The following is a 23,599-nucleotide window of genomic DNA, read 5'->3' as shown; positions in this document are numbered from 1 at the left end:
TCAAAGTGCTGCACACATTCTTTTGGCGAATCATTATACAGGGTGTTACAAAAAGATACGGCCAAACTTTCAGGGAACATTCCTCACACACAAATAAAGAAAAGATGTTATGTGGACATGTGTCCGGAAACGCTTAATTTCCATGTTAGAGCTCATTTTAGTTTCGTCCACCTACGCTCAATGGAGCACGTTATCATGATTTCATTCGGGATACTCTACCTGTGCTGCTAGAACATGTGCCTTTACAAGTACGACACAACATGTGGTTCATGCCCGATGGAGCTCCTGCACATTTCAGTCGAAGTTTTCGTACGCTTCTCAACAACAGATTCGGTGTCCGATGGATTGGTAGAGGCGGACCAATTCCGTGGCCTCCACGCTCTCCTCGCCTCAACCCTCTTGACTTTCATTTATGGGGGCATTTGAAAGCTCTTGTCTACGCGACTCCGGTACCAACTGTAGAGACTCTTCGTGCTCGTATTGTGGACGGCTGTGATACAATACGCCAAACTCCAAGGCTGCATCAGCGCATCAGGGATTCCATGCGACGGAGGGTGGATGCATGTATCCTCGCTAACGGAGGACATTTTGAACATTTCCTGTAACAAAGTGTTTGAAGCCACGCTGGTACGTTCTGTTGCTGTGTGTTTCCATTCCATGATTACTGTGATTTGAAGAAAAGTAATAAATTGAGCTCTAACATGGAAAGTAAGCGATTCCGGACACATGTCCACATAACATATTTTCTTTCTTTGTGTGTGAGGAATGTTTCCTGAAAGTTTGGCCGTACCTTTTTGTAACACCGTGTACAGCGTATTCACGGACGAAAACTGACAAGAGCGAAACCATGCAATGATAGGAGCAAAAATATACCAGTAAATATCGTTACACGATCGAACAGTCTACAAGATGGTTGTGAATGTGTGCGTGCGAGCTGCCATTGACTTTTGAGTGAAATATTGCCCTAGTTATCACAAATTACACCGCCGGAAAAAATTAGTACACTTGGAAAGGCAACATCGATTGTGATCCGATGACGCCATATACCACCTGGGAGAGTAGATGTACTGATAATCGTGTCAGCGGCGTCAGTCAAAAGATAGCATAGTGGCATAGTTACCAGAGTGGCATCTGTGTCTACACTTTAGTAGCGGATGCTCAAACCAGAAGGCTCAGTATAGTGTAAACGTATGAAGCAAGCAAGCAACCACTAAATAGAGAAGTACTCGTGCTTCCTACAGCCAAATGAGGGCGTTTGAAACGGATCAAATTGTAGCTTTCCGAGTGGCGGGATGGTCCTTTCGGAGGATTGATACACACGTTGTACGAACTGCCTCTGTTGTGGAGCGATGCTGGTATCAGTGGTCACACCTGTAGATGAGGTTCCGGACGTCCACGCATCACAGACGCCCTCTAGGAACGTCGGATTGCAAGGATAGCAGTGGCAGATCGCACAGCTACCACGGAACAGATAAGAGGGCTTGTGAGCCCAGACGTGTCAACACGAACTGTTGTGAACCGGTCATTAGTAGTGTGACTACGGGCACACGCAGCTCTAGCCCGTCCTCCACACACGCCACAACGTCGACGTGCACGGCTCGACTCGTGCCGACATAGGATCCCCTGGAAGGTGGACTGGCACGCCGTGGGCTTCAGCAGTAAAAGCAGATTCTGCCTGCGCGAAGGCGCTTAGGATGTAAATGTATCGAGCTCCGGCTCGCAGAGCGCATTCGTCCAAAACACATCAGACCCACCCAGATAGCCTTATGGTCTGGGGTGCGATGTGCTACAACTCTCGTTCACCTTTGGTGTTTCCGGAGGGGACGCTAGCCAGCGCTCGGTATGTGCCCAATGTTGTCAGACCTGCTCTTTTGCCGTTCTTGCAACAGGAAGGTGATGTGTTGTTCCAACAGGATAATGCCGTCCCATGGACGCTGCCCGAGAGGCTCTACGTGTTTTGCAAGACGTGCGGCAACTTGCCTGGCCAGCGCGAATCTCTGGACTTGCCTCCAGTCCAGCCCGTTTGGGGTATGATGGGACGAGGAGTGACTGTTTCCTCTCGTCATCCTACAATTCTTACGGAACTACTTGAACAGAACGAACAGGCATGGGATAATGTATTGCAATACAGTATTCGCCATCTGTATGATCGATTGGATGCTCTATTCGGCGCCTGCGTTGCCGCCCAGGGAGGCTACACCACGTACTAATGTGTGTGTTTCAGCAGGGGACAATATGTGGTATGTAATCGTTTCATGTACTCCATATGCACTGTTGCAATAACAAAATACGAGTGAATTGGCAACATCTAAAAGGGCGTACTATTTTTTTCATGGTAGTGTGTGTGAGCTGCTCTATTAAGGTGTCGAGTAATATGGCTCAGATTTCATTCTTGGCATACCTTTATAAGAAATGGAGTACTTCTGCAGTACGTTAGAATTTGCAGTTTGTTATAATACGCTCATACCTGTTGAAGCAGGTGTTCTATGTGACTTCCTCGGTTTTGGACGCAACACTGTACCTGTCTCGGCAATGAGTTATGGATTCTTTGAACCAACCCCGCATTAATTATAAATCTTGACAGGACTGTAGAATACACTGATCCAGTACTTCAGCCTTATCGACGGGAGTTCTGCATACGTAACTCCTTTTACTGCATACAGAAAGATTCAGGGAATCGGGATCAGCTGATCTTGGACGCTAAGGTACAGGCCCTGCTCGACCCAGCCGCCTTGGATCATATCGGCATATTTGGTGAAGTCTAACGTCAGTAACAAAACGTGCTGGTACCCTATGATACACATGCAACATTCCCAAACCACGCATCGTGAGTGAAATATGACCCGTGTTAGATGACAACCTAATCGGAAAGTTTGAATGTGAAGTAGATCAGCGCTAACCAGGACAATATTTCCAGTGAAGTCAACGGCGGCTCATAACCATACATTCGCAATTATCACTCAAACGGATAGTTTGTGGAACCATGGTTACCGGATCGTTGTTGGTTCTCTTGTTGTTTGCTTTCACTCTGATCCGTGTCGCGAACAGACTATTGCACCAGGCTTTCGCGTGCGCTTATCTTTGCCTAGAGGAGGTTCACTGCGGCTCCTAGGAGTTCCCCGGCGAGCTCGCTCTCTCGTGGACACTCCACCACACGTGGTGTCTTGTTGGGAACCTCGTGGGGTGCGCGGAGCACCTGGGGTCCGGAGTTGGCAGCTGTGATTTCGGCACTGGCGTTTGGGCCGCGTTCCGCCGTAGTAAGTGGTATCAGACGAAGAGGGGCCTTCATCACTGAGGCCTGAGGACTGCCACTGAAAACTGCAGTTTGTGCCACAATGCTCCACGTGCCACCACGGGACCGCAAGCTGCATGTTTGTCTCTTCTGTAATACATGACGAGGAGCATGATGTTGTTGCGTTTAGCAGTGCAACAGCGCTATTGTAATTGCAAATACGACACTTTCTACCAGCCGAGTGTCTTGCAAGGCGCGCTAACTTGCGTAATGCTCTTTGACTGGACGGACCTCTTAGAGAAGCCGACGCTCGCTAATTATCATCTCGCTATTTAAATCATTTCATTTGTTTGACAAGGTTCAGCCTCCCATGCTAAAACTTCCTTCAAGGTCCGCGATTGCTGTTTATTGCATTGGTCCTTTGTGAGACAAGTGGATAAGGACATAAAATCTTACGTTCAGTACAGTTTGCATTTGTAGACAGCGTAAAGTTTTGGTGAGTCTTTTAACGCTCCTCATTTGTTCTTCAGGACCATCCTTATGGAGTTGCCCCAGCCTGGACTCTTTGAGTATTAATGGCATTGTTTATTTAACACCGGTATCACCGGTCTTGCTAAATTGTATTACCTTATTGTAGCTGTCTGTTGTATCACCTGTTATAAGGAACTTTATTACTTGTCTTTTCTTATATTATAAAATAGAGTGGCATTGAAGGAAAGGGTAATTCCTAAATTTAACTCCCGGAGTGTGAGATTCAGCTATTTGTTGCCACGCTATATTGCGCGTGTTAATTGTGTTGTGTTTGTAATTTTAGGTTTTTATACGTTTTTAGAAACAGTTAATTCGGACTACTTGGCTGCGTTATTGTGGAATGTCACGACTTCTACCACCTGGTGCGAACCGCTTGCAATACCATTACAGGTGCTGCATACATAGAAGCTTCACCTTCAAATTTCTGATTACAGTTGTTGTAAGTGTCTTTTCTTAAAACATTCTTTAATTTGTTGTAAATATGACTGGATATACCCAGTTAAGGTTCGGTTGGGTATTACTGTGAGTTTTTGTACATTATATCAAGCCCTACTAAAAGCTTTTAAGGGTTGTTTGATTTTATTTATGTAATTTTGCCCCGAAAAGCTCACAGATGTAAAGAATACTTGGTAAATTTCATCATACGTAAATCTTTGACTTTCAATGCTCTTAATTTAGCAATTGGTAACTAAATCTCTTTGTTTTGGGGGCCATCCGTTTAAGTTTGCTGATTTATGTGGAACCTTGTAATCTTAATAAATTTTCAATTCAAATGTGGATTAACGACAGATATTCAATCCCGATTCGCCCAGGCCTAGCTTTTCTTCTTTACAGAGGAGTATTCAGATGTCTCTCACCCATGTCAGTTTTCACTGTTAATTGTGAATCCCACAGGGTGAACCCGACTCCAGTGACCAAATGTGAAAGGTTGTTCAGGGATATTTCCTGAGTGTATTGGTATTCAGGACCCATGGTCAGCGCTGCATCATTACAGGGCAGTAATATAATTATGATTTATATGGTTCCGCAACAGTGGGAGGGACTATAGTATACAAAGAATGCACAGCACAAAACATGGGGTAATGGAACAAAAGATCAGATGAGTGAATGACATAACTAATGACGAAGTATTGGATCAAATTACGTAAAAAAGAAATTTATGGTACAGCTTGACTAAAAGATACACATCCTATGGTGTAAAGGGGTCGTCAGTTTGGTAACAGAAGGAAATGTAGAAGTAAAAATCATAGAGGGACATCAAGGACTGAATACAGTTTAAATGTATGTAGGTTGCAGTAGTTGAACAGATATGAAGAGGCTTGAAGGGCACAGACTAGCGTAAAGTGCAGGATCAAACGAGCCTTCAGACTGAGTTCCCCAACAACAACCATGCCGCAACTCGTAGACAGTTTTGTCACATAGTTGACGTGATTGCACGAACAGCTCAGCATATCGTCGCTGCGCTGCCATTCCACTGGATTCAGTGAACTTATTCACGAAGTACATTTCATCCTGCTGCTCTTCCATGGAATTAAGTGAACCCATACATAAGGCGCATATTGGGAAATTCTTCATTAATAAAACCATCCATAATGCTGTGTAAATCTTTGCTGATGTACAAGCTACGCTGCCAGAAAAACAAACCCATGTTAGATCCGAGCAGGACCAAATGAAAGTTTGAAGGTCAGCACTAAAGTGGGTATTACTGTTGTCAACAGCAAGTACTCCAGATGAATGGAACAAGTTTATATCCAAACAAGACAGTGCATACAGTTCAGATTTGCAATGTTGTGGAGATGCAAAAATAAACAAGGCTCAGAAATTAAATGAAATCCAACTACTGCATAACGAAGCACCAGACATGTCAGATCTCTTGAACCAAAGTACTCAGAAAATATCGCTGAACAAGTTTCAGATTTTTTAAAATTTTGGATGTCTGAAGGAACAGACGTTTCTAACGATCACCAGCTGTGTTAAATATTGCGAAACTTATTCACAGATTGGAAATTCATTTGATGTCAGCTGTGCTAGGTATAGATATGATCTATTAGTGACACATGAAAATTTTTGTTGGACCAGGAATGAGTTCGAATCCTGGTCTGACACGAATTTTCTTGTGACACTAATAGATTATCTCTATACCTATCAGAGGCGGTGTCAAATGGATTCATACACTGTGAATAAGTTTCGCAATCTGAAACACGTATGTAACATAGCAGCGATGGCGAGGCATTGTAGCATCTGTGACCAGAGAGTATGCGCTTGACCGCGCGAGTGTTGCGAGCGGTTCTCAGTCAGTCAGTAGTCGTTGCTCAGTCTGTCAGTTCAGTCGTTGCGAGTCTGTCAGTCAGTCGTTGCGAGTCTGTAGCTCTGTCTAGTTGAGAGCAGTACTCAGTCTGTAGTCGTCATGCAGAGCGGTCGGTCAGTAGTAGCAGCCCAGTGCGGTTGTGTGATGTAGGCGGTCGGCAACACTGGTCAAGATGAGGAATAAGGTATACTGTTAATTAATATAATCATTAGATAATGAAAAATTTTATTTATTGTAATTATTCTCCAACAAGTCTCCCAATAATAATTTTTTATTTCAAAAGCATTTTCTCAAAAATTTAATTTTTTATTGAACTCAAGATTTCGTTGCACTTCCCATTTCATTCCACTTCTTTTGAAGAAAAATTCCACTAAAATCACAAAAAAAGAGAATATTATTATTTGCAATGCAGTTCCTCCAAGCGGTGCGCAACAACAAGAGCAGATATGTGACATCCATTTATTCTGAGGTAAGACTTTAATTCTGTTTGTTTTACACAGGGCCAAAGACCGATATTTCGGTTTAATTGAATTTTCTTGTCACTGAATGGACTTTAATTTTTTGAAGGATTTATATTTGAGTCAGATTGCGAATTTCACATTTTTGTTGCCATTGTCAGTACATTTGATTGTGGGCAGGTTACGCTTAGAGCAATGTCCATCAGCATTTCTAATTAGCATCGTCCTTTCTTTAAAAATTTTGTGGGGAGGTTACACTTGGCTCCCCATTTCTATTAAGTATTGTCCATTTTCTTTCTTTTAAAATTACGGTGGGGAGGTTACACTTGGCGACCCTGCCAGGATCGTATTTCGTTGAGAGTCTTTTGAACAACAGTCAGATATCTGCTCTTGTTTGCTTAGATATAATTAGGATTTGGCGCAACGCTTTTATTAACTTGTGACTTTTTTCTACAGGTCAACGGCAATTTGCTGCTTTGTTGTATTTGTGTGTTGCTTTTGCATTGTGCTTATTTGTTTTGTGAATAATTGTGACTATTGCAAAAATGCCGCGAAAGACTGTGAATAGTGTATCGCGAAGTATTGTGAATGAAATTACCGACTTAAACAACGTGACCGATAGTAATTGTGATACGCAGCGTAATGATGACAATCCTGCGTTCACTAACAATCAGTGCATTCCAACCTCTAATGATGACTTTTACCTTAATGATGAACAAACGAACTCAATTGTCTCGTGTGTTAACTTGACGACAATTGATGACGCGGAGCGGTCTGTAGTAATGAGCGCTGCCGAGCTTAACACAGCCGATTTAGAAAATCCAAGTAATGTACAGACAAATTTGTCTAATGAAAATGAACAGGATACACAAAGTAGGACAGATTCATTTAATTCCGAAATAATGTCTGACAGTGTACATCCGACTGGTAATCCTTTTTGTAAGTTGCAAAATGACCAAATGGTCACACAAAGCGGGACAATTGCAAATACACCGTCAAATAGTACAGAGAATGGAGTAGATAATGTTACATTGGGTCAAATTATGGCAATATTGCTACAAAATAATGAGCAGATCAAACAACAGAGTGAAAATTTCAAACAACTTAGGGAAGATAATAAACAACAGAGTGAAAATTTCAAACAACTTAGGGAAGATAACAGACAGCTTTGTGAACAAATTAGAGACGTTGCCGCGCAGTGCCATGACACTAAGGAACAGTTGCGCGTAGAAATTGAGGCTTGTTCTCAAAAAAATAGCGAAGAAATTAAGTCTGTTGCGCAAGAATTAAGAGAAATGCAAACAGCCGCAACAGAAACACTCAGAGACGAAATTAGCGGAGTCGCTAAACAATGCTCTGAAAAAGCTGCACAATTACGGGACGAGTTTAGAGCAATGACGGTAGAACTTTCGCGCACTATGGACGCAAAGATAGACGCGAAATTCGAACAGCAGAACACTCAGATTAACGAGCGCTTTAATCAGCACATACAGAACAGTGATACGCGTTTCCGCAAATTTATTCAAGATCAAAATAAAGTCAAACGTCAGGTTATGGAAACAATCACTGCACAAAGACAAGAGGACAAACGTAAAATGTTCGCGAAAGCGAAGACGTATGTAGACAATAATATTACTACAGTGTCCGACAAAATTAATACCATAGAACAATTGAACGCGGAATTACGGGATGAAATTTCTGACCTTAAATCAAAAACAGATACACACACAGTAAATATTCAAACAGTGACAGATAGATTCGAACAATTAGATCTAACACAGGATTGTGATGTTATCAAAGCTGATGTTAAAAAACTGAGCGAAACTACGCGCAAGTTGCAAAAACAGATTAATGCGTCTGATTCTAAAACCGATGATCAGGTTAAGATATTGACTGAAAAATGTGATGAATTGGCCAGTCGTATTGATGTTATCGAAAATGCTAATGACAATAAATCAGACGATACTGCACCGGTTTCATTTATCCAAACACCTGAATTTCAAAATTTACAGCAGACAATTAATGAGATCGATTCATCTAACAACACGTTACGTAGGAAGTTATCAAATTTACAACAAGAAGTAACAGAGATGAAAAACATTTCAGTTAATAACATGCCACAACAGACGCCACTTTATGAACATGTGTCAGACTCACGCAGTGCGTATAATTTGAGCAATTTACAGCAACTACGCGATTTAAAATCCGAAAAGCCACGCGACTTAAAATCTGAAAAGCTATGCAACTTGAAATCCGAAATGACACAGACGAACAGATTCACACACAAACCTGAACGTCTTATCAAACTGAGTGACAAGAACGTAGATTTCGAGCAATTTGCATTTGTAAGAAAATGTAAGGAATTTAATAATGACAGCGTACAGGTACACGATTTGCACTGTATACGACAATTTATCTTTGTACATTCACCGCTATTACCTGTAATGCAGAAACTAGCTTTGAACCAGAGGCGACAATTTGCTATTGTATTTTCATCAGCATTACGTATTATGCAGAAACTGGAATTAGCAAGAATACAGCGATTTACTTTTGGAATTTTACCGCTATTGCTTGCAACGCAAAAGCTAAAATTTATTTGCAGTGCGTAAATGACCTCAGGGGATTCATTACGCTTTAATGAATATGTGCCGTAGCGAGCATAGGGCCCCGAGCTGTAGTAGTGCTGTTTCATCTTTAGTTTTCTGCACTGCTGCCTTCTCTTCTACTATCCTTTATATCTATCAAAACTGCTCTTTAACTATTGCTCTACGTAGGATTAAGAATATGTAATGAAAACCAGATATGACAAACTTTTACCGAATGTGACAGTTATCAGTAGGCACTCCCGTAATGACAACTACCGCCGTAACTTTATTAACAGATAAAATCGTAATCATCAGTATGTACAAAATTTTCGGCAGTCGCAACCACATTTTTGGTAACAATAGATGTTTTCCACCACAATAGCATGAAAGTCAGCCGCTTAGCATACGTAACCAACAATGCAGTCTACAAGGTCAACCAAACTTTAATGTTTCGCCGCGTGCATGTATAGTCCCAGCTCCAACAAATAGTAACGCATGGCAGCAAAGAAATAACTACGTACAGACAACACACTATTTCAACTCGCATCGCAATGCGCCGTATAGAAATTACTATCATGACAGACGTAAAAAAATGATGAGCACAATTTTCAGCGTACATTTAATAACAGTCGATCTTATGAGCAGCAACAACATCAGCAACAACAAATTATCATGAATGAAACAGACAATAGGTGTCATCCATAGCGTAACACGCCTGGAAGAAGTAACAGAACAGTTCAAATAGTCGAAATGCCACAGCATCCTCCCGTAAATAATAGCACGTACGACAGAATTTGACCAGACACAGTACAGGTTTCATATTCCAATAACGTAAGCAATAATTTAGGCACACAGAATCTTGTTCACGAAAATGTTATTAATTTTGACGCCATCCGACACACGTTTGCATTAAAGACAGAATCACGACGTACGTAGACGACATTCTTATCGCAGAAGCTAACTGGTATGAACACAATCTGATTCTTGAACAACTGCTACAAACTTTTCATGCACAAGGACTTACAGTTAACCTCAGTAAATCGCATTTTGGCAAAACTTCCATAAAATTTCTTGGACACGTAATTTCAGCAGAAGGCATTGCGCCTGATCCAGAAAAACTTCAGGCTCTACGTGACATTAGTGTTCCTACGACGAAGAAGCAATTACGCAGTTTTTTGGGCTTAATTAATTTTTTTCGTAAATTTATTCATCACTCTGCTTTAGACACACCCAGATTATGTCAATTAACAGGTAAAAACAGTATTTGGTCTTGGGATAAGCAAGCACACTCTGAATTCATGAACCTGAAACATGCTCTGTTGAATGCTCCACTGTTATCGCACCCCGATCTTACTAGAAATTTTTCCATTGCTACCGACAGTTCCAACACCGCTTTAGGCGTACATATTTTCCAGGAAATAGAAGAAGATGGCTCTACAGTAATTAAAAACATCGCATTTGCAAGTCGCATTTTGTCACCCGCTGAGCGAAATTATTCCGTTACAGAATTAGAAACATTATGTGTTGTATGGGCTTTTACGAAATTTCGGCACTTTCTTTATGGCAGACATACCACCGTCTACACAGACCACAGAGCAATACAATTTTTGCTTTCAGCTAAATTTACTCACGACAGGTTAAGCAGATGGAAACTTTATTTGCAAGAATTTAATTTTACGATTGTTCACATTCCCGGCACACAAAATGTTATAGCAGACGCACTATCGCGTTCTCTCAGCAACAATCAGCAAGACGTAGCAACCCACTTCTGCAAAACAAATTTCAGTGTCATGTACATTCAGCAAGTTGCATTTGAAAATTTTATTTCATCGTCATTACAGGACATAGCACAAGAACAAAACAAAGACAATGTGTGGAAAGAAATTAAACAGCTTTGGCAAGATAGGAATAATGTTACGATTAGAAACCACTACACTGTACGCAATGACATTCTGTTTCGCCGCTCTCATCCTGACAGCAACAATTGGTTATTATGCATTCCTGACGAACTGGTTAACAAACTAATTTGGTACACTCATTTAAGTTACGCACATTACGGAGCACGAAAATGTTTTCTTATACTGAGACAGAACTGTTATTTTGCCAACATGGAGAAACGTATACGACGAGTTTTAGCGTCTTGTAAAATTTGCCAGAAAGCTAAATCAGACACCACTTCACATATTCCTCCTTTATATCCCATTATACCTGTGAAATTAAGACACATGGCCGCAGTAGATATTTTTGGTCCGATTCCCAGAACTAACAGAGGTTTTTGCTACATATTTGTCGCTGTTGAGCTCACTTCAAAATTTGTTACTTTCACTCCGTTACGCAAAGCTACTGCTAAAACTGTTTCGAAAGCATTTGTAAAACATTTTCTATCTCATGTAGGGCATGTAATGAAAGTAATTTCTGATAATGGATCTCAATTTCGTAGTAGTGTATGGACACGCATGTTACGAGCCAGAAACATTTCTCCGATTTATATATCCAAATATCACGCTTCTTCGAACCCTTGTGAAAGATTAATGAAGGAAATTGGTAAGCTGTGCCGAATATACTGCCACAAAAGACATATTGATTGGGATACACACATACTCTCATTCCAAGATGTAATTAATTCCATTCCAAATGAATCCACTATGCTATCTCCGACTGTTATACTGAAAAACGTTGAACCACCGAACAAAATTAAAGAATTAATAGAATTTCCCAAAAGTCGTCGCCTACGACACCACGAAATAATTAACATTGCGCTGAACAACATCAAACGTGCCGCAGAGCGCCGGAGAAGACAGCAAAAACAGGTTTGTACACGCCGAGACTTTCACGTTGGACAGAAAATATTAGTGCGTACACACTATTTATCCAGCAAATTAAAAGGTAAGTGCAGTAAATTTGAACTTCTATACGCAGGTCCATATCGGATTCGCAGCATCCCTCACCCCAATGTTGTACACGTCGAAACTTTGAGAACCAGAAAATCGAAAGGCAATCACCATATCTCAAACATTAAACCGTTTATTGAGTGAAACCACTGTATGATTCAACACACTATGATGCCATTTACTAATGCAATTATTTCACGTGACTACTTATTGATGATTATCGTATTTTTTCTTGGCAAGTGCCCGGCAAGGTAAGGTTAGCAGGTCGCTCTTCTTGTCGTTACACATCAGACCGTGCATATTTTTCCAGATGAATTTACACATTTACGACTATTTCAGCAATTATATTTATGTGACTACTTATTGATGATTATCGTATTTTTTCTTGGCAAGTGCCCGGCAAGGTAAGGTTAGCAGGTCGCTCTTCTTGTCGTTACACATCAGACCGTGCATATTTTTCCAGATGAATTTACACATTTACGACTATTTCTGCAATTATATTTATGTGACTAATTACTGATGATTATCGTATTTTTTCTTGGCAAGTGCCCGGCAAGGTAAGGTTAGCAGGTCGCTTTTCTTGTCGTTACACATCAGACCGTGCACATTTTCCATTTTTTTGTGTATGTGACTGTACTCCAGTTTTGTTTGTATGGACTATGAAATAGTTAAGATATAACACACACCAGTCGACTTTGACATTTTTTTTGCCTTATGACATCTCAACATCGTGACTGTTTCACATTTTTTTTGCTGCTGCATTGTATTATTCTGTGTATATCTTTGTTTTTGAACACTGTCAATGTTTTTGACATATTACGTTTTCTGTCATGTTATGCTGTAGGGTTAATTATGTTACCATAAACCAGTCATTATTTAGTGGGTATATGATTTAAATGCAGGACATTAATCTTTGTTCATCAATTTCAGAAAGGAATGATGATTCTAAGAAATAAATTTAACATAAATGGGAATTTCACCTACGGAATAAACGAAAGGAGATGCAATAACTTTATGAGGAAGAGTAAATGGATCAGGATTAACAAACATTAACAAGAATATACTATACTCATCACAGAATAGCAGTCTTAACTAATTTTTCTTTCAGAATACAAGGTGATTGATGCAGGCTGTCAGACTGAACTACACATCTTAGTTTTAGTGATGAAATATGCTAGAGATAAGGAACAGATGAATAATGAGTAATGAAGTGATTTTTTGCAGATGATAATGAATACTGATGAATAATGATGAAGGATATGCTGTTATGAATAATGAAGTTTTTGTTTACAGGTGATGATGATAATGAAGTTATGATGATATGGATAATGAAGTTTTTTTTTTACAGATGAGGATAATGTTGAAGTAATGTATTTATGCTACGTAGTTATTTAAGTATTTGTTGCAGTTTGCTTTGACAGCAGGTGTTACATTGCATAGTAGGATGACTGAAAGTTTTGGAAAGGACAGCTATGAAACACATTTTTATACACACTTCACTGCCTGTTAATTCGAAGTTCACTACTTTTCAGCATAGTGTGCGTTTCTTCTTTCAGGTCAATAATCCGTTTTTGTATTTTTTTTCCAGGAGAAGTTTTTCATGACACTTACTAAACCTGTTACTTATTGTACCTGTTCTAGTACTTGCATTTTATATTTTTTACCCATTTGTGTTTATCATTTATAAATGTGATCACATGTACTGCCTTGTTACATAATCTTGCTACAGCTGACTCATGACGAATGACGTTACCTATCCTCATTTGCAGCAATAGGTCAAAAGCAAAAAGTATTATGCCTCAGCAATTAATTATCGATCCCAACGCAATGCATTGCTAACAAAAAACATGTATTACCAGTCCCACATAATGTCACTAGTTTATGATAATTCTGAATAATACTGATCAACTCTGAATAGCATGTCACTTGAGTAATGACCTCTTAATGAGACTATATTCAAAATAATGCTTTGTCACTAGCTAATAACTGCCACTGTTTATTATAATGATACTACTTATAATGCTTGTGATTACTAATGATTTGACTGTAATTAACTGATTTTAATAATGACTTTGTAATGATCTGAATACTACTGAATGAGGAACACTGTTTATTGTAATGAGTACTTGTAATGCCCATGATTATTAATGCTATGACTGTAATTAACTGATTTTTAATAATGACTTCGTAATAATCTGAATAATACTGAATGATGATTCTATTCAATACTTGCTGGCCACTGAGTGCCAATAATTAATGTCACTCCACGAATTGTTATTAATTATGCCATTGATTAGCTCTTGTTTCCAATGTTGATACTTTGTTGTTGGAAATGAATGTGACTGTTTCATAATGCTTTGTAATTAGGAAAAGACTAATGATTCTTAATAGATTGGAATGACACATAATTAATTAACTATGGTACTGTTTAATAATGCTTTGTAATTAATTAAGGCTAATAATTCTTACTATATTGAAATGACAAATGATTAATTAATTAACTGTAATTAGACAAATGATTAATTAACGACAAATGATTAATTAACTGTAATTAGACAAATGATTAATTAACGACAAATGATTAATTAACTGTAATTATACAAATGATTAATTAACTGTAATTAGACAAATGATTAATTAATGACAAATGATTAATTAACTGTAATTAGGAAAAGGCTAATGATTCTTAATTATACTCTGTAACTGGAAAAGAATGCGATTATTTAATAATGCTTTGTAACTAGGAAAAGAAGATTACTGATTCTATGTAAAACAATTAATGAACATTTTTCTGTAATACTACATACATGGTACAGAAATGTTCAATAACTGGGCTATGAATGCCGCACACTACTACTGTAATTGACAATATTATGTGACTTGATGTCCTTCACCTCATAAGCTGACTACCCTGAATTACTGCAATGTCCATTTGTCCTGTTTGTCCCAGTGACCATGGAGCACTATATTTGGTTTTGCACTAATTCTACGTTGGTGTGCCTTGTAAGAGTGTGGTGTTGACACGACATGCTGTCCACCACCATGAGCGATGAAGACATTATTATGGTCCCACTGTTTGGTGTACCTAATGTACTGCCAAAATGAAAACATGGAACATTACTACGACGGTTCAGTGTCTTTGCTACACTGATAAATTCTGATGGGAAAAGATCTTCAAGTTGTCACTTGGTGTTGTACTTCTGTGGAAAGATATGGACTTTCAGAGCAGCTGTGTGCAATCTAAAGTGCTACAACCATGATGCAATCCTTCCCTTTCCTATCCTGATTCTTGTCACATAAAGAAAAAATTTTTTTTGGTAACATCATTTATGTTCATAGGTTATACATTTTCCGATTCGCTGAACTCCAATGCGAGTACACTTATGTCACTTGTCAACATAATATTTTTTGCTAGTCTGTTTATTTGTTCTGAATATGCTAAAGAATTTTTTCAGTGCCTGTGCACTTTATCTGTCAAATAATTTGTATATACTTTTCTGATTTGCTACTATGTTTTGTACTCACATTTTGTCTTTGTCTGATATATTTTGTACTTAGTGCGTGTGCACAACATATACTTTATGTACTACATCTAATTATTCTTGCCAGTCTGTTTATTTGTTCTGAATATGCTAAAGAATTTTTTCAGTGCCTGTGCACTTTATCTGTCAAATAATTTGTATATACTTTTCTGATTTGCTACTATGTTTTGTACTCACATTTTGTCTTTGTCTGATATATTTTGTACTTAGTGCGTGTGCACAACATTTAAATACTCTGTAAGTTGTAGAATTTTGTTAATTAAAGAAAAATTTTGCCGCGCTTGGCAAGTACAAATGACTCACCATCGCTGCCAAATTTTTGCCCCCCCAGTGGAGGGTTATGAAACACGTATGTAACATAGCAGCGATGGCGAGGCATTGTAGCATCTGTGACCAGAGAGTATGCGCTTGACCGCGCGAGTGTTGCGAGCGGTTCTCAGTCAGTCAGTAGTCGTTGCTCAGTCTGTCAGTTCAGTCGTTGCGAGTCTGTCAGTCAGTCGTTGCGAGTCTGTAGCTCTGTCTAGTTGAGAGCAGTACTCAGTCTGTAGTCGTCATGCAGAGCGGTCGGTCAGTAGTAGCAGCCCAGTGCGGTTGTGTGATGTAGGCGGTCGGCAACACTGGTCAAGATGAGGAATAAGGTATACTGTTAATTAATATAATCATTAGATAATGAAAAATTTTATTTATTGTAATTATTCTCCAACAAGTCTCCCAATAATAATTTTTTATTTCAAAAGCATTTTCTCAAAAATTTAATTTTTTATTGAACTCAAGATTTCGTTGCACTTCCCATTTCATTCCACTTCTTTTGAAGAAAAATTCCACTAAAATCACAAAAAAAGAGAATATTATTATTTGCAATGCAGTTCCTCCAAGCGGTGCGCAACAACAAGAGCAGATATGTGACATCCATTTATTCTGAGGTAAGACTTTAATTCTGTTTGTTTTACACAGGGCCAAAGACCGATATTTCGGTTTAATTGAATTTTCTTGTCACTGAATGGACTTTAATTTTTTGAAGGATTTATATTTGAGTCAGATTGCGGATTTCACATTTTTGTTGCCATTGTCAGTACATTTGATTGTGGGCAGGTTACGCTTAGAGCAATGTCCATCAGCATTTCTAATTAGCATCGTCCTTTCTTTAAAAATTTTGTGGGGAGGTTACACTTGGCTCCCCATTTCTATTAAGTATTGTCCATTTTCTTTCTTTTAAAATTACGGTGGGGAGGTTACAAATCTCTTGAAACTTCGTCTATCGACTTTGAGTTCATCATGTACAGAAGTTGGTTTGAGCTTATTATTTACTTTTGTAGACAACAAGCTCTCGACGGTACAGGTTAATGTTGACCTGCGACTGTGTTTACGAAACGTGTTATATATCACATTTGAAAGCTTGCTGCATTACATAAGTTTTACTCGTTGGAAACAGATTTTTGTCGACCTCTAGCTCCTTGGGATATGGCTCAGCATTTCCCTGAAGATGAAAGACTTGTGAAGGGATGGGAAAATATTTCAGATCTATCTGACAGTAGTGTTAGGGCCCACATTGACTTTTGGAGATAAAACATCAGATGCATAGTCTACTCTAAACGGAAAGTTTTACTATTCCCATCTTTGTATAGAAAAGACGATCTTACGATGACTTTACAAGTGGTCAAAATTTCTAATGATACCATTTCTGTGACCTTATGATCAAATATTCCGTCAAATATATTTGACAAAGATCTTTGAAGTAGCGCTAGAAGGGGTATTACACTGTCATCATATTTTTCGCCGAAGTTCAAGATGGCTGACAACAACAACTCGTTATTAACCACAGCAGTTGCATGTACCACAATTGCACTGCATGCACATGTGGAAGAGAAGCGGGGCAAAAAAAGAAAACGTATCTGGGTGAAGCCGTGGGTTTTACAACGACACGATAAAAGCATTCAGCAAAACTTGTTACTTGAGCTTATAGTGGAGGACGTCAAGTCGTACATCAATCACTTAAAAATGGATGAGCATACATTTCTGTATGTGCCCAGAGAAGTGTATCCTCATATCACAAAGCAGGACTGCTACATATGCAGAAGACAGGCTTACTGTAAACACTCCTTGCTACAGGAGAGGGTTAGGTTATGTTAAGTTAGATTAGGTTAAGTTAGGTTAGGTCAGGTCAGGTCTCCAATCTTCTCAATCTATTTTTGTATTCAGGGTGCCTCGTGTTGTAAAGCGCCTCATCAGCTTCATACATCTCTATTAATTTTGTAGTTGTCGGCACACACCAATTGTATTTATCGGCACTGTTTATAAAAACACTACAGACGACAGAACGCTGCAGCGATGCCAGCGCTCCATGTGGTAACATGTCACATTGCGGTGAACAGAAGACAAGTGACTTCTTTGATCAAATCTACAGCGAGGCCCTAGATTTGATCAAATATTGGACGACACCGGACAAAGTTCCATATTAAACCATCAAACTTCTTTGACAAAGATTTTTGACATAGATATTTGACAAAGAAATTCGGTAGTGTAATACCGGCCTTAGGCTGGAAACAAACACTAAGAGAATGGTGAGAGCTAATAATTTCATCGTCGAGCTTTCGCCGTGATGGGGTGGCGCGGTGCGGCGCTCACCAAGGCGTGTTGCAGGCGTGCGTGAGCGTGAGGTAGCGCGCGCCGAGCGCGTGCAGGCCGCGCAGCACGGCCAGGCTGCTGCCCAGGGCGTGGCCCCCCTCCACCCCCACCAGGCACGCCAGCACGCCCGCCGAGTGCGCCTCCTCTATGCCTGCAACAGGACACACGCACACCGTGCTCAGCGTCACTCAGTCTGCATGACCAGTTTCTCACACAGATGAGCAAGCACAGGCTGTAATTTCACAGTTTGTTACTAACCAGAGAAACATATTCCAGATCTGGCCAGAGTGACAGCACTTTCGTTTTTTACATCTGGGCCATAGGGTTGGTTGGTTGGTTTAACAGAGGAAGGGAGGGGGTGGGGGGTGGGGAGGGCCAAACTGCGAGGTCATCGGTCCCTTGTTCCCGGTAAAATAATTACATGACGGAAACAAGAAAAGAAAGGAGATGTACAGCACACTAACAGGAGAAAGGAAGAACTAGAAGAACGACAGAAGGACAGTCTTTTTTTTTTTTACAGCTTTATTGTAACATACAAAACCCACTGCCTAGGTGACAAAAATGGGTACTACTTCTAAACAATTGCTTCTTTTTACAAACAGTGATTTCTACTTTACTGATTTCTGCTTTACTATTTACAACATTCAGCCACTTAGCCGCTCTGGGTAACCAGGAGCGTTGCCCATCCCTAGCCACGAGGAGGCGGGCTGACTACTATCGCAAAGCCACTGCCATGTTGTGTTTTTATTTTGTCATCCCTCCACCACCCTTGATGAAACGCTATTTACAAATACATTTCTATATCTACAAAAAAAAATTTTTTTTAGGAAATAATTGTTGTGTTGGCAGAAGAGCCAACACCGTGTTACTAGAGGAGGCCGAAATGCATGAGTTTCAGCTCACGCAGGCTGGCGTGAAGAGGGAAGAACTATACTGACATGAGGTCTGGAACATGACAAGGAATGAGAATTCAGAAAGCGGACATAATTAGTTTGATACTTAAATTTAATCCATTAATGATGAATGTCGCTCTTGACGGTACATGATTCACAATATTATCTGTTCAGAATACATTCATAGTAACTGAATATGGTGACTTGGTAGGTCGTAGCAAATGATGTAGCTGAAAGCTATGATCAACTGTCGTCCCTGCAAATGAGAGCGTATGTAGTCAGTGAACCATCGCTAGCAAAGTCGGCTGTACAACTGGGGCGAGTTCTAGGGAGTCTCTCTAGACTAGACCTGCCGTGTGGTGGTGCTCGGTCTCCAATCACTGATAGTGGCGACACGCGGGTCCGACGTATACCAACGGACCGTGGCCGATTTAAAGGCCACCACCTAGCAAGTGTGGTGTCTGCCGATGACACCAAAATAATGTGCGCTTCTGCTTAGTGTCTATCCACTACTAACTTCCCACAAAATAATAATAAAAATGGTTCGAAAAACGGTTCAAATGGCTCTGAGCACTATGCGACTTAACTTCTGAGGTCATCAGTCGCCTAGAACTTAGAACTAATTAAACCTAACTAACCTAAAGACATCACACACATCCATGCCCGAGGCAGGATTCGAACCTGGGACCGTAGCGGTCGCTCGGCTCCAGACTGTAGTGCCTAGAACCGCACGGCCACTCCGGCCGGCCATGTGATTACATGTTCATGAAATTTGGGTGCATAGATCCTGAAAAATCAGTACCCAGAACAACCACCTCTGGCCGTAATAACGGCCTTGATACACCTGGGCATTGAATCAAACACAGCTTGGATGGCGTGTACAGGTACAGCTGCCCATGCAGCTTCAACACGATACCACACTTCATCAAGAGTAGTGACTGGCGTATTGTGACGAGCCAGTTGCTCGGCCACCATTGGCCAGACGTTTTCAGTTGGTGAGAGATCTGGAGAATGTGCTGCCCAGGGCAGCAGTCGAACATTTTCTGTATCCAGAAAGGCCCGTACAGGACCTGCAACATGCGATCGTGCATTATCCTGCTGAAATGTAGGGTTTCGCAGGGATGGAACGAATGGTAGAGCCACGGATCATAATACATCTGAAATGTAACGTCCACTGTTCAAAGTGCCGTCAATGCGAATAAGAGGTGACCGAAGCGTGTAACCAATGGCACCCCATACCATCACGCCGGGTGATACGCCAGTATGGCGCTTCCAATGTGCGTTCACCGCGATGTCGCCAAACACGGATGCGAACATCATGATACTGTAAAAAGAACCTGGATTCATTCGAAAAAATTACGTTTTGCCATTCGTGCACCCAGGTTCGTCGTTGAGTACACCATCGCTCCTGTCTGTGATGCAGCGTCAAAAGTAACCGCAGCCATAATCTCCGAGCTGATAGTCCATGCCGCTGGAAAAGTCGTCGAACTGTTCGTGAAGATGGTAGTTGTCTTGCAAACGTCCCCATCTGTTGACACAGGGATCGAGACGTGGATGCACGATCCGTTACAGCCATGCGGATAAGATGACTGTCATCTCGACTGCTAGTAATACGAGGCCGTTGGGATCCAGCACGGCGTTCCGTATTACTCTCCTGAGCCCACCGATTCCATATTCTGCTAACAGCCATTGGATCTCGACCAGCGCGATCAGCAATGTCGGGATACGATAAACCGCAATCGCGATAGGCTACATTCCGACCTTTATCAAAGTCTGAAACGTGAAGGTACGCACTTCTCCTCCTCACACGAGGCATCACAACGTTTCATCAGGCAACGCCGGTGAACTGCTGTTTGTGTATGAGAAATCGATTGGAAACTTTACTCGTGTCAGCACGCTGTAGGTGTCGCTGCCTGCGCCAACTTTGTGTGAATGCTCTGATGCTAATCAGTTGCATATCACCGCATCTTGTTCCTGTCGGTTAAATTTCGAGTCTGCAGGGCGTCATCTTCGTGGTGTAGCAATTTTAATGGCCAGTAGTATAGTATAAATGACCTTGTGGATAACATCGGGAATTACCTGAGGATTTTTGCAGATGATTCTGTAGTATATCGAGAGGTTGTAACAATGGAAAATTGTACTGAAAAGCAGGAGGATCTGCAACGAATTGACGCATAGTGTAGGGAATGGCAATTGAATCTTAATGTATACAATGTAATGTGCTGCGAATACACAGAAGGAAAGATCCTTTATCATTTAGCTACAATATAGTAGGTCAGCAACTGGAAGCAGTTAATTCCATAAAATATTTGGGAGTAGGCATTAGGAGTGATTTACAATGGCATGACAATAAAAAATTAATCGTCGGTAATGCAGATGCCAGACTGAGTTTCATTGGAAGAATCCTAAGCATATGCAGTCCGAAAACAAAGGATGTAGGTTACAGTAGACTTGCTCGCCCACTGCTTGAATACTGCTCACCAGTGTGGGATCCGTACCAGATAGGATTGATCGAAGAGATAGAGAAGATACAACAGAAAGCAACGCGCTTCGTTCCAGGATCATGTAGTAATCGCGAAAGCGTTACGGAGATGATAGATAAACTCCAGTGGAAGACTCTACAAGAGAGATGCTCTGTAGCTCGGTACTTGCTTTTGTTGAAGTTTCGAGAACATACCTTCACCGAGGAGTCAAGCAGTATATTGTTCCCTCCTACATATATCTCGCGAAGAGACCTTGAGTATAAAATCGGAGAGATTAGTGCCCACACAGAGGCATACCGACAATCTTTCTTTCCACGAACATTACGAGACTGGAATAGAAGGGAGAACCGATAGAGGTACTCAAGGTACCCTCCGCCACAAACCGTCAGGTGGATTGCGGAGTATGGATGTAGAAGCGTGGTCAATGTGAAGCTGGCGGAGTCTCTGTCTAAGGGGCTGCAGTGATGGACTGTGTGGCTGGTCCCAGCGGAGGTTCGGGTCCTCCTTCGGGCATGGATGTGTGTGTTTGTCCTTAAGATAATTTAAGTTAAGTAGTGTGTACGTATAGGGGCTGATGACCTCTGCAGTTTAGTCCCATAAGATTTCACACATATTTGAACATTTTTTAGAGTCTCTGCGAGAGGCCCTCATGGACGACTGCCTCTCATTCATTGTCTCCTTAATGGCAAGCAGTTCGTTGTGCATGCTGATGTTATGCCATTTCGTCTCCCAAAGCTGCAAAACCTTGCAGCGTGGTACTGAACGCAGGACAGATGGAGAGAAGCCGATCTCCATTGTCGGTTTCCGCGTAGCCTGTTTTGCCAGCCTGTCGGCAAGTTCGTTGCCTGGGATTTCGATGTGACCTGGGGTCCAGACAAACACCACTGAACGACCGGACCGTTCCAGGGCATAGATGGACTCCTGGATGGTCGCTACCAAAGGATGACGAGGGTAGCATTGGTTGAGAGGTTGTAGGCTGCTCAAGGAGTCAGTACACAGGAGAAACGACTCTCCAGGGCCTGAACGGATGTACTCAAGAGCACGAGATGTAACCACCAGGTCAGTCGTGAAAACACTGCAGCCATCGGGCAAGGAATGCTGTTCAATATATCCTCCATGGGCATACGCGAGGCCGACGTGAGCATCAGACAACGAGCCGTCAGTTTAAACCACTTCGTGGCCTCGGTACTTCTCAAGAATCGAGAGGAAGTGGCAGCGGAGAGCCGCGGGGTTAACTGAGTCCTTAGGGTCATGTGAAAGGTCCAAGCGAAGCCGCAGCCTAGGTGTACACCACGGAAGTATACGTGAATGGACCTCAAGTATAGGTGGTAAAGGCAAGGACTCCAGAAAGAAGGATCGGGCATGAACTGCAAATGGAAGCCCTGACCTAGGCCACCGATGCGGGAGATGAACCACCGTGGGTGGGAAAAGGAGACGGTGATTCGGATACGCCAGAGAACTACGAAAGTGTGCCACGTAACTGGCCAATAGTTATGCACGCCTAACCTGCAATGGACGGACTCCGGCCTCCAGAAGGACGCTGGTCACTGGACTCGTCCTAAAAGCTCCTGTCGCTAGGCGAACACCACAGTGGTGCACTGGGTCATGTAAACCTAACGCTGAGGTCGCCGCCGAACCATAAACCAGACTCCCATAGTCAAGGAGGGATTGAACAAGGGCTCTGTAGAGCTGCAGCAGCGTCGAGCGATCTGCACCCCAGTGATGCGCAGGGAGAGGAGGTATACCGTGCAGCAGTTATTCAGCAGTAGCAAGAAGTACCTTGGTCACGTAACTAGGTACACTCACATTGTAATTCACACATTTTTGCCTCACGGCGTGAGCATGAAAACAGATCACGGGAAGTGATAAAGTAAAATCCATTTGTAGGAAGCAATGACAGCTTGCTGTTAAGATCATTAGCTTTTGCTGACAAAGCGAGTTGTGGTAGTGCAGACAAAGAATGTGACGGATAGTACAAGCAGATGTTGATGAACCAATGTTAGGTAAGTCAATGGCGTACAAATTTCAGAAGGAATGGCACAATGCTGTGT

At 41.3% G+C, this 23,599-nt stretch overlaps 1 protein-coding gene across 1 annotated transcript in view; it reads right to left on the bottom strand.

Moving 5' to 3' along the window:
• Positions 1-23,599, bottom strand: part of LOC124622739 (dipeptidase 1-like) — a 231,545-nt gene that overhangs the window by 69,120 nt on the left and 138,826 nt on the right. The window contains exon 4 of the mRNA XM_047148529.1: positions 18,173-18,323. Coding sequence (XP_047004485.1) covers positions 18,173-18,323 — 151 coding nt within the window. The remainder of the gene's footprint in view (positions 1-18,172; positions 18,324-23,599) is intronic.

This window comes from Schistocerca americana, chromosome 7, assembly GCF_021461395.2.
Source record: "Schistocerca americana isolate TAMUIC-IGC-003095 chromosome 7, iqSchAmer2.1, whole genome shotgun sequence".
NCBI classification, from domain to species: Eukaryota; Metazoa; Arthropoda; class Insecta; order Orthoptera; family Acrididae; genus Schistocerca; species Schistocerca americana.
The sequence above is the reverse complement of the archived record's forward strand: the minus strand, read 5'-3'. Positions and strand labels throughout refer to the sequence as shown.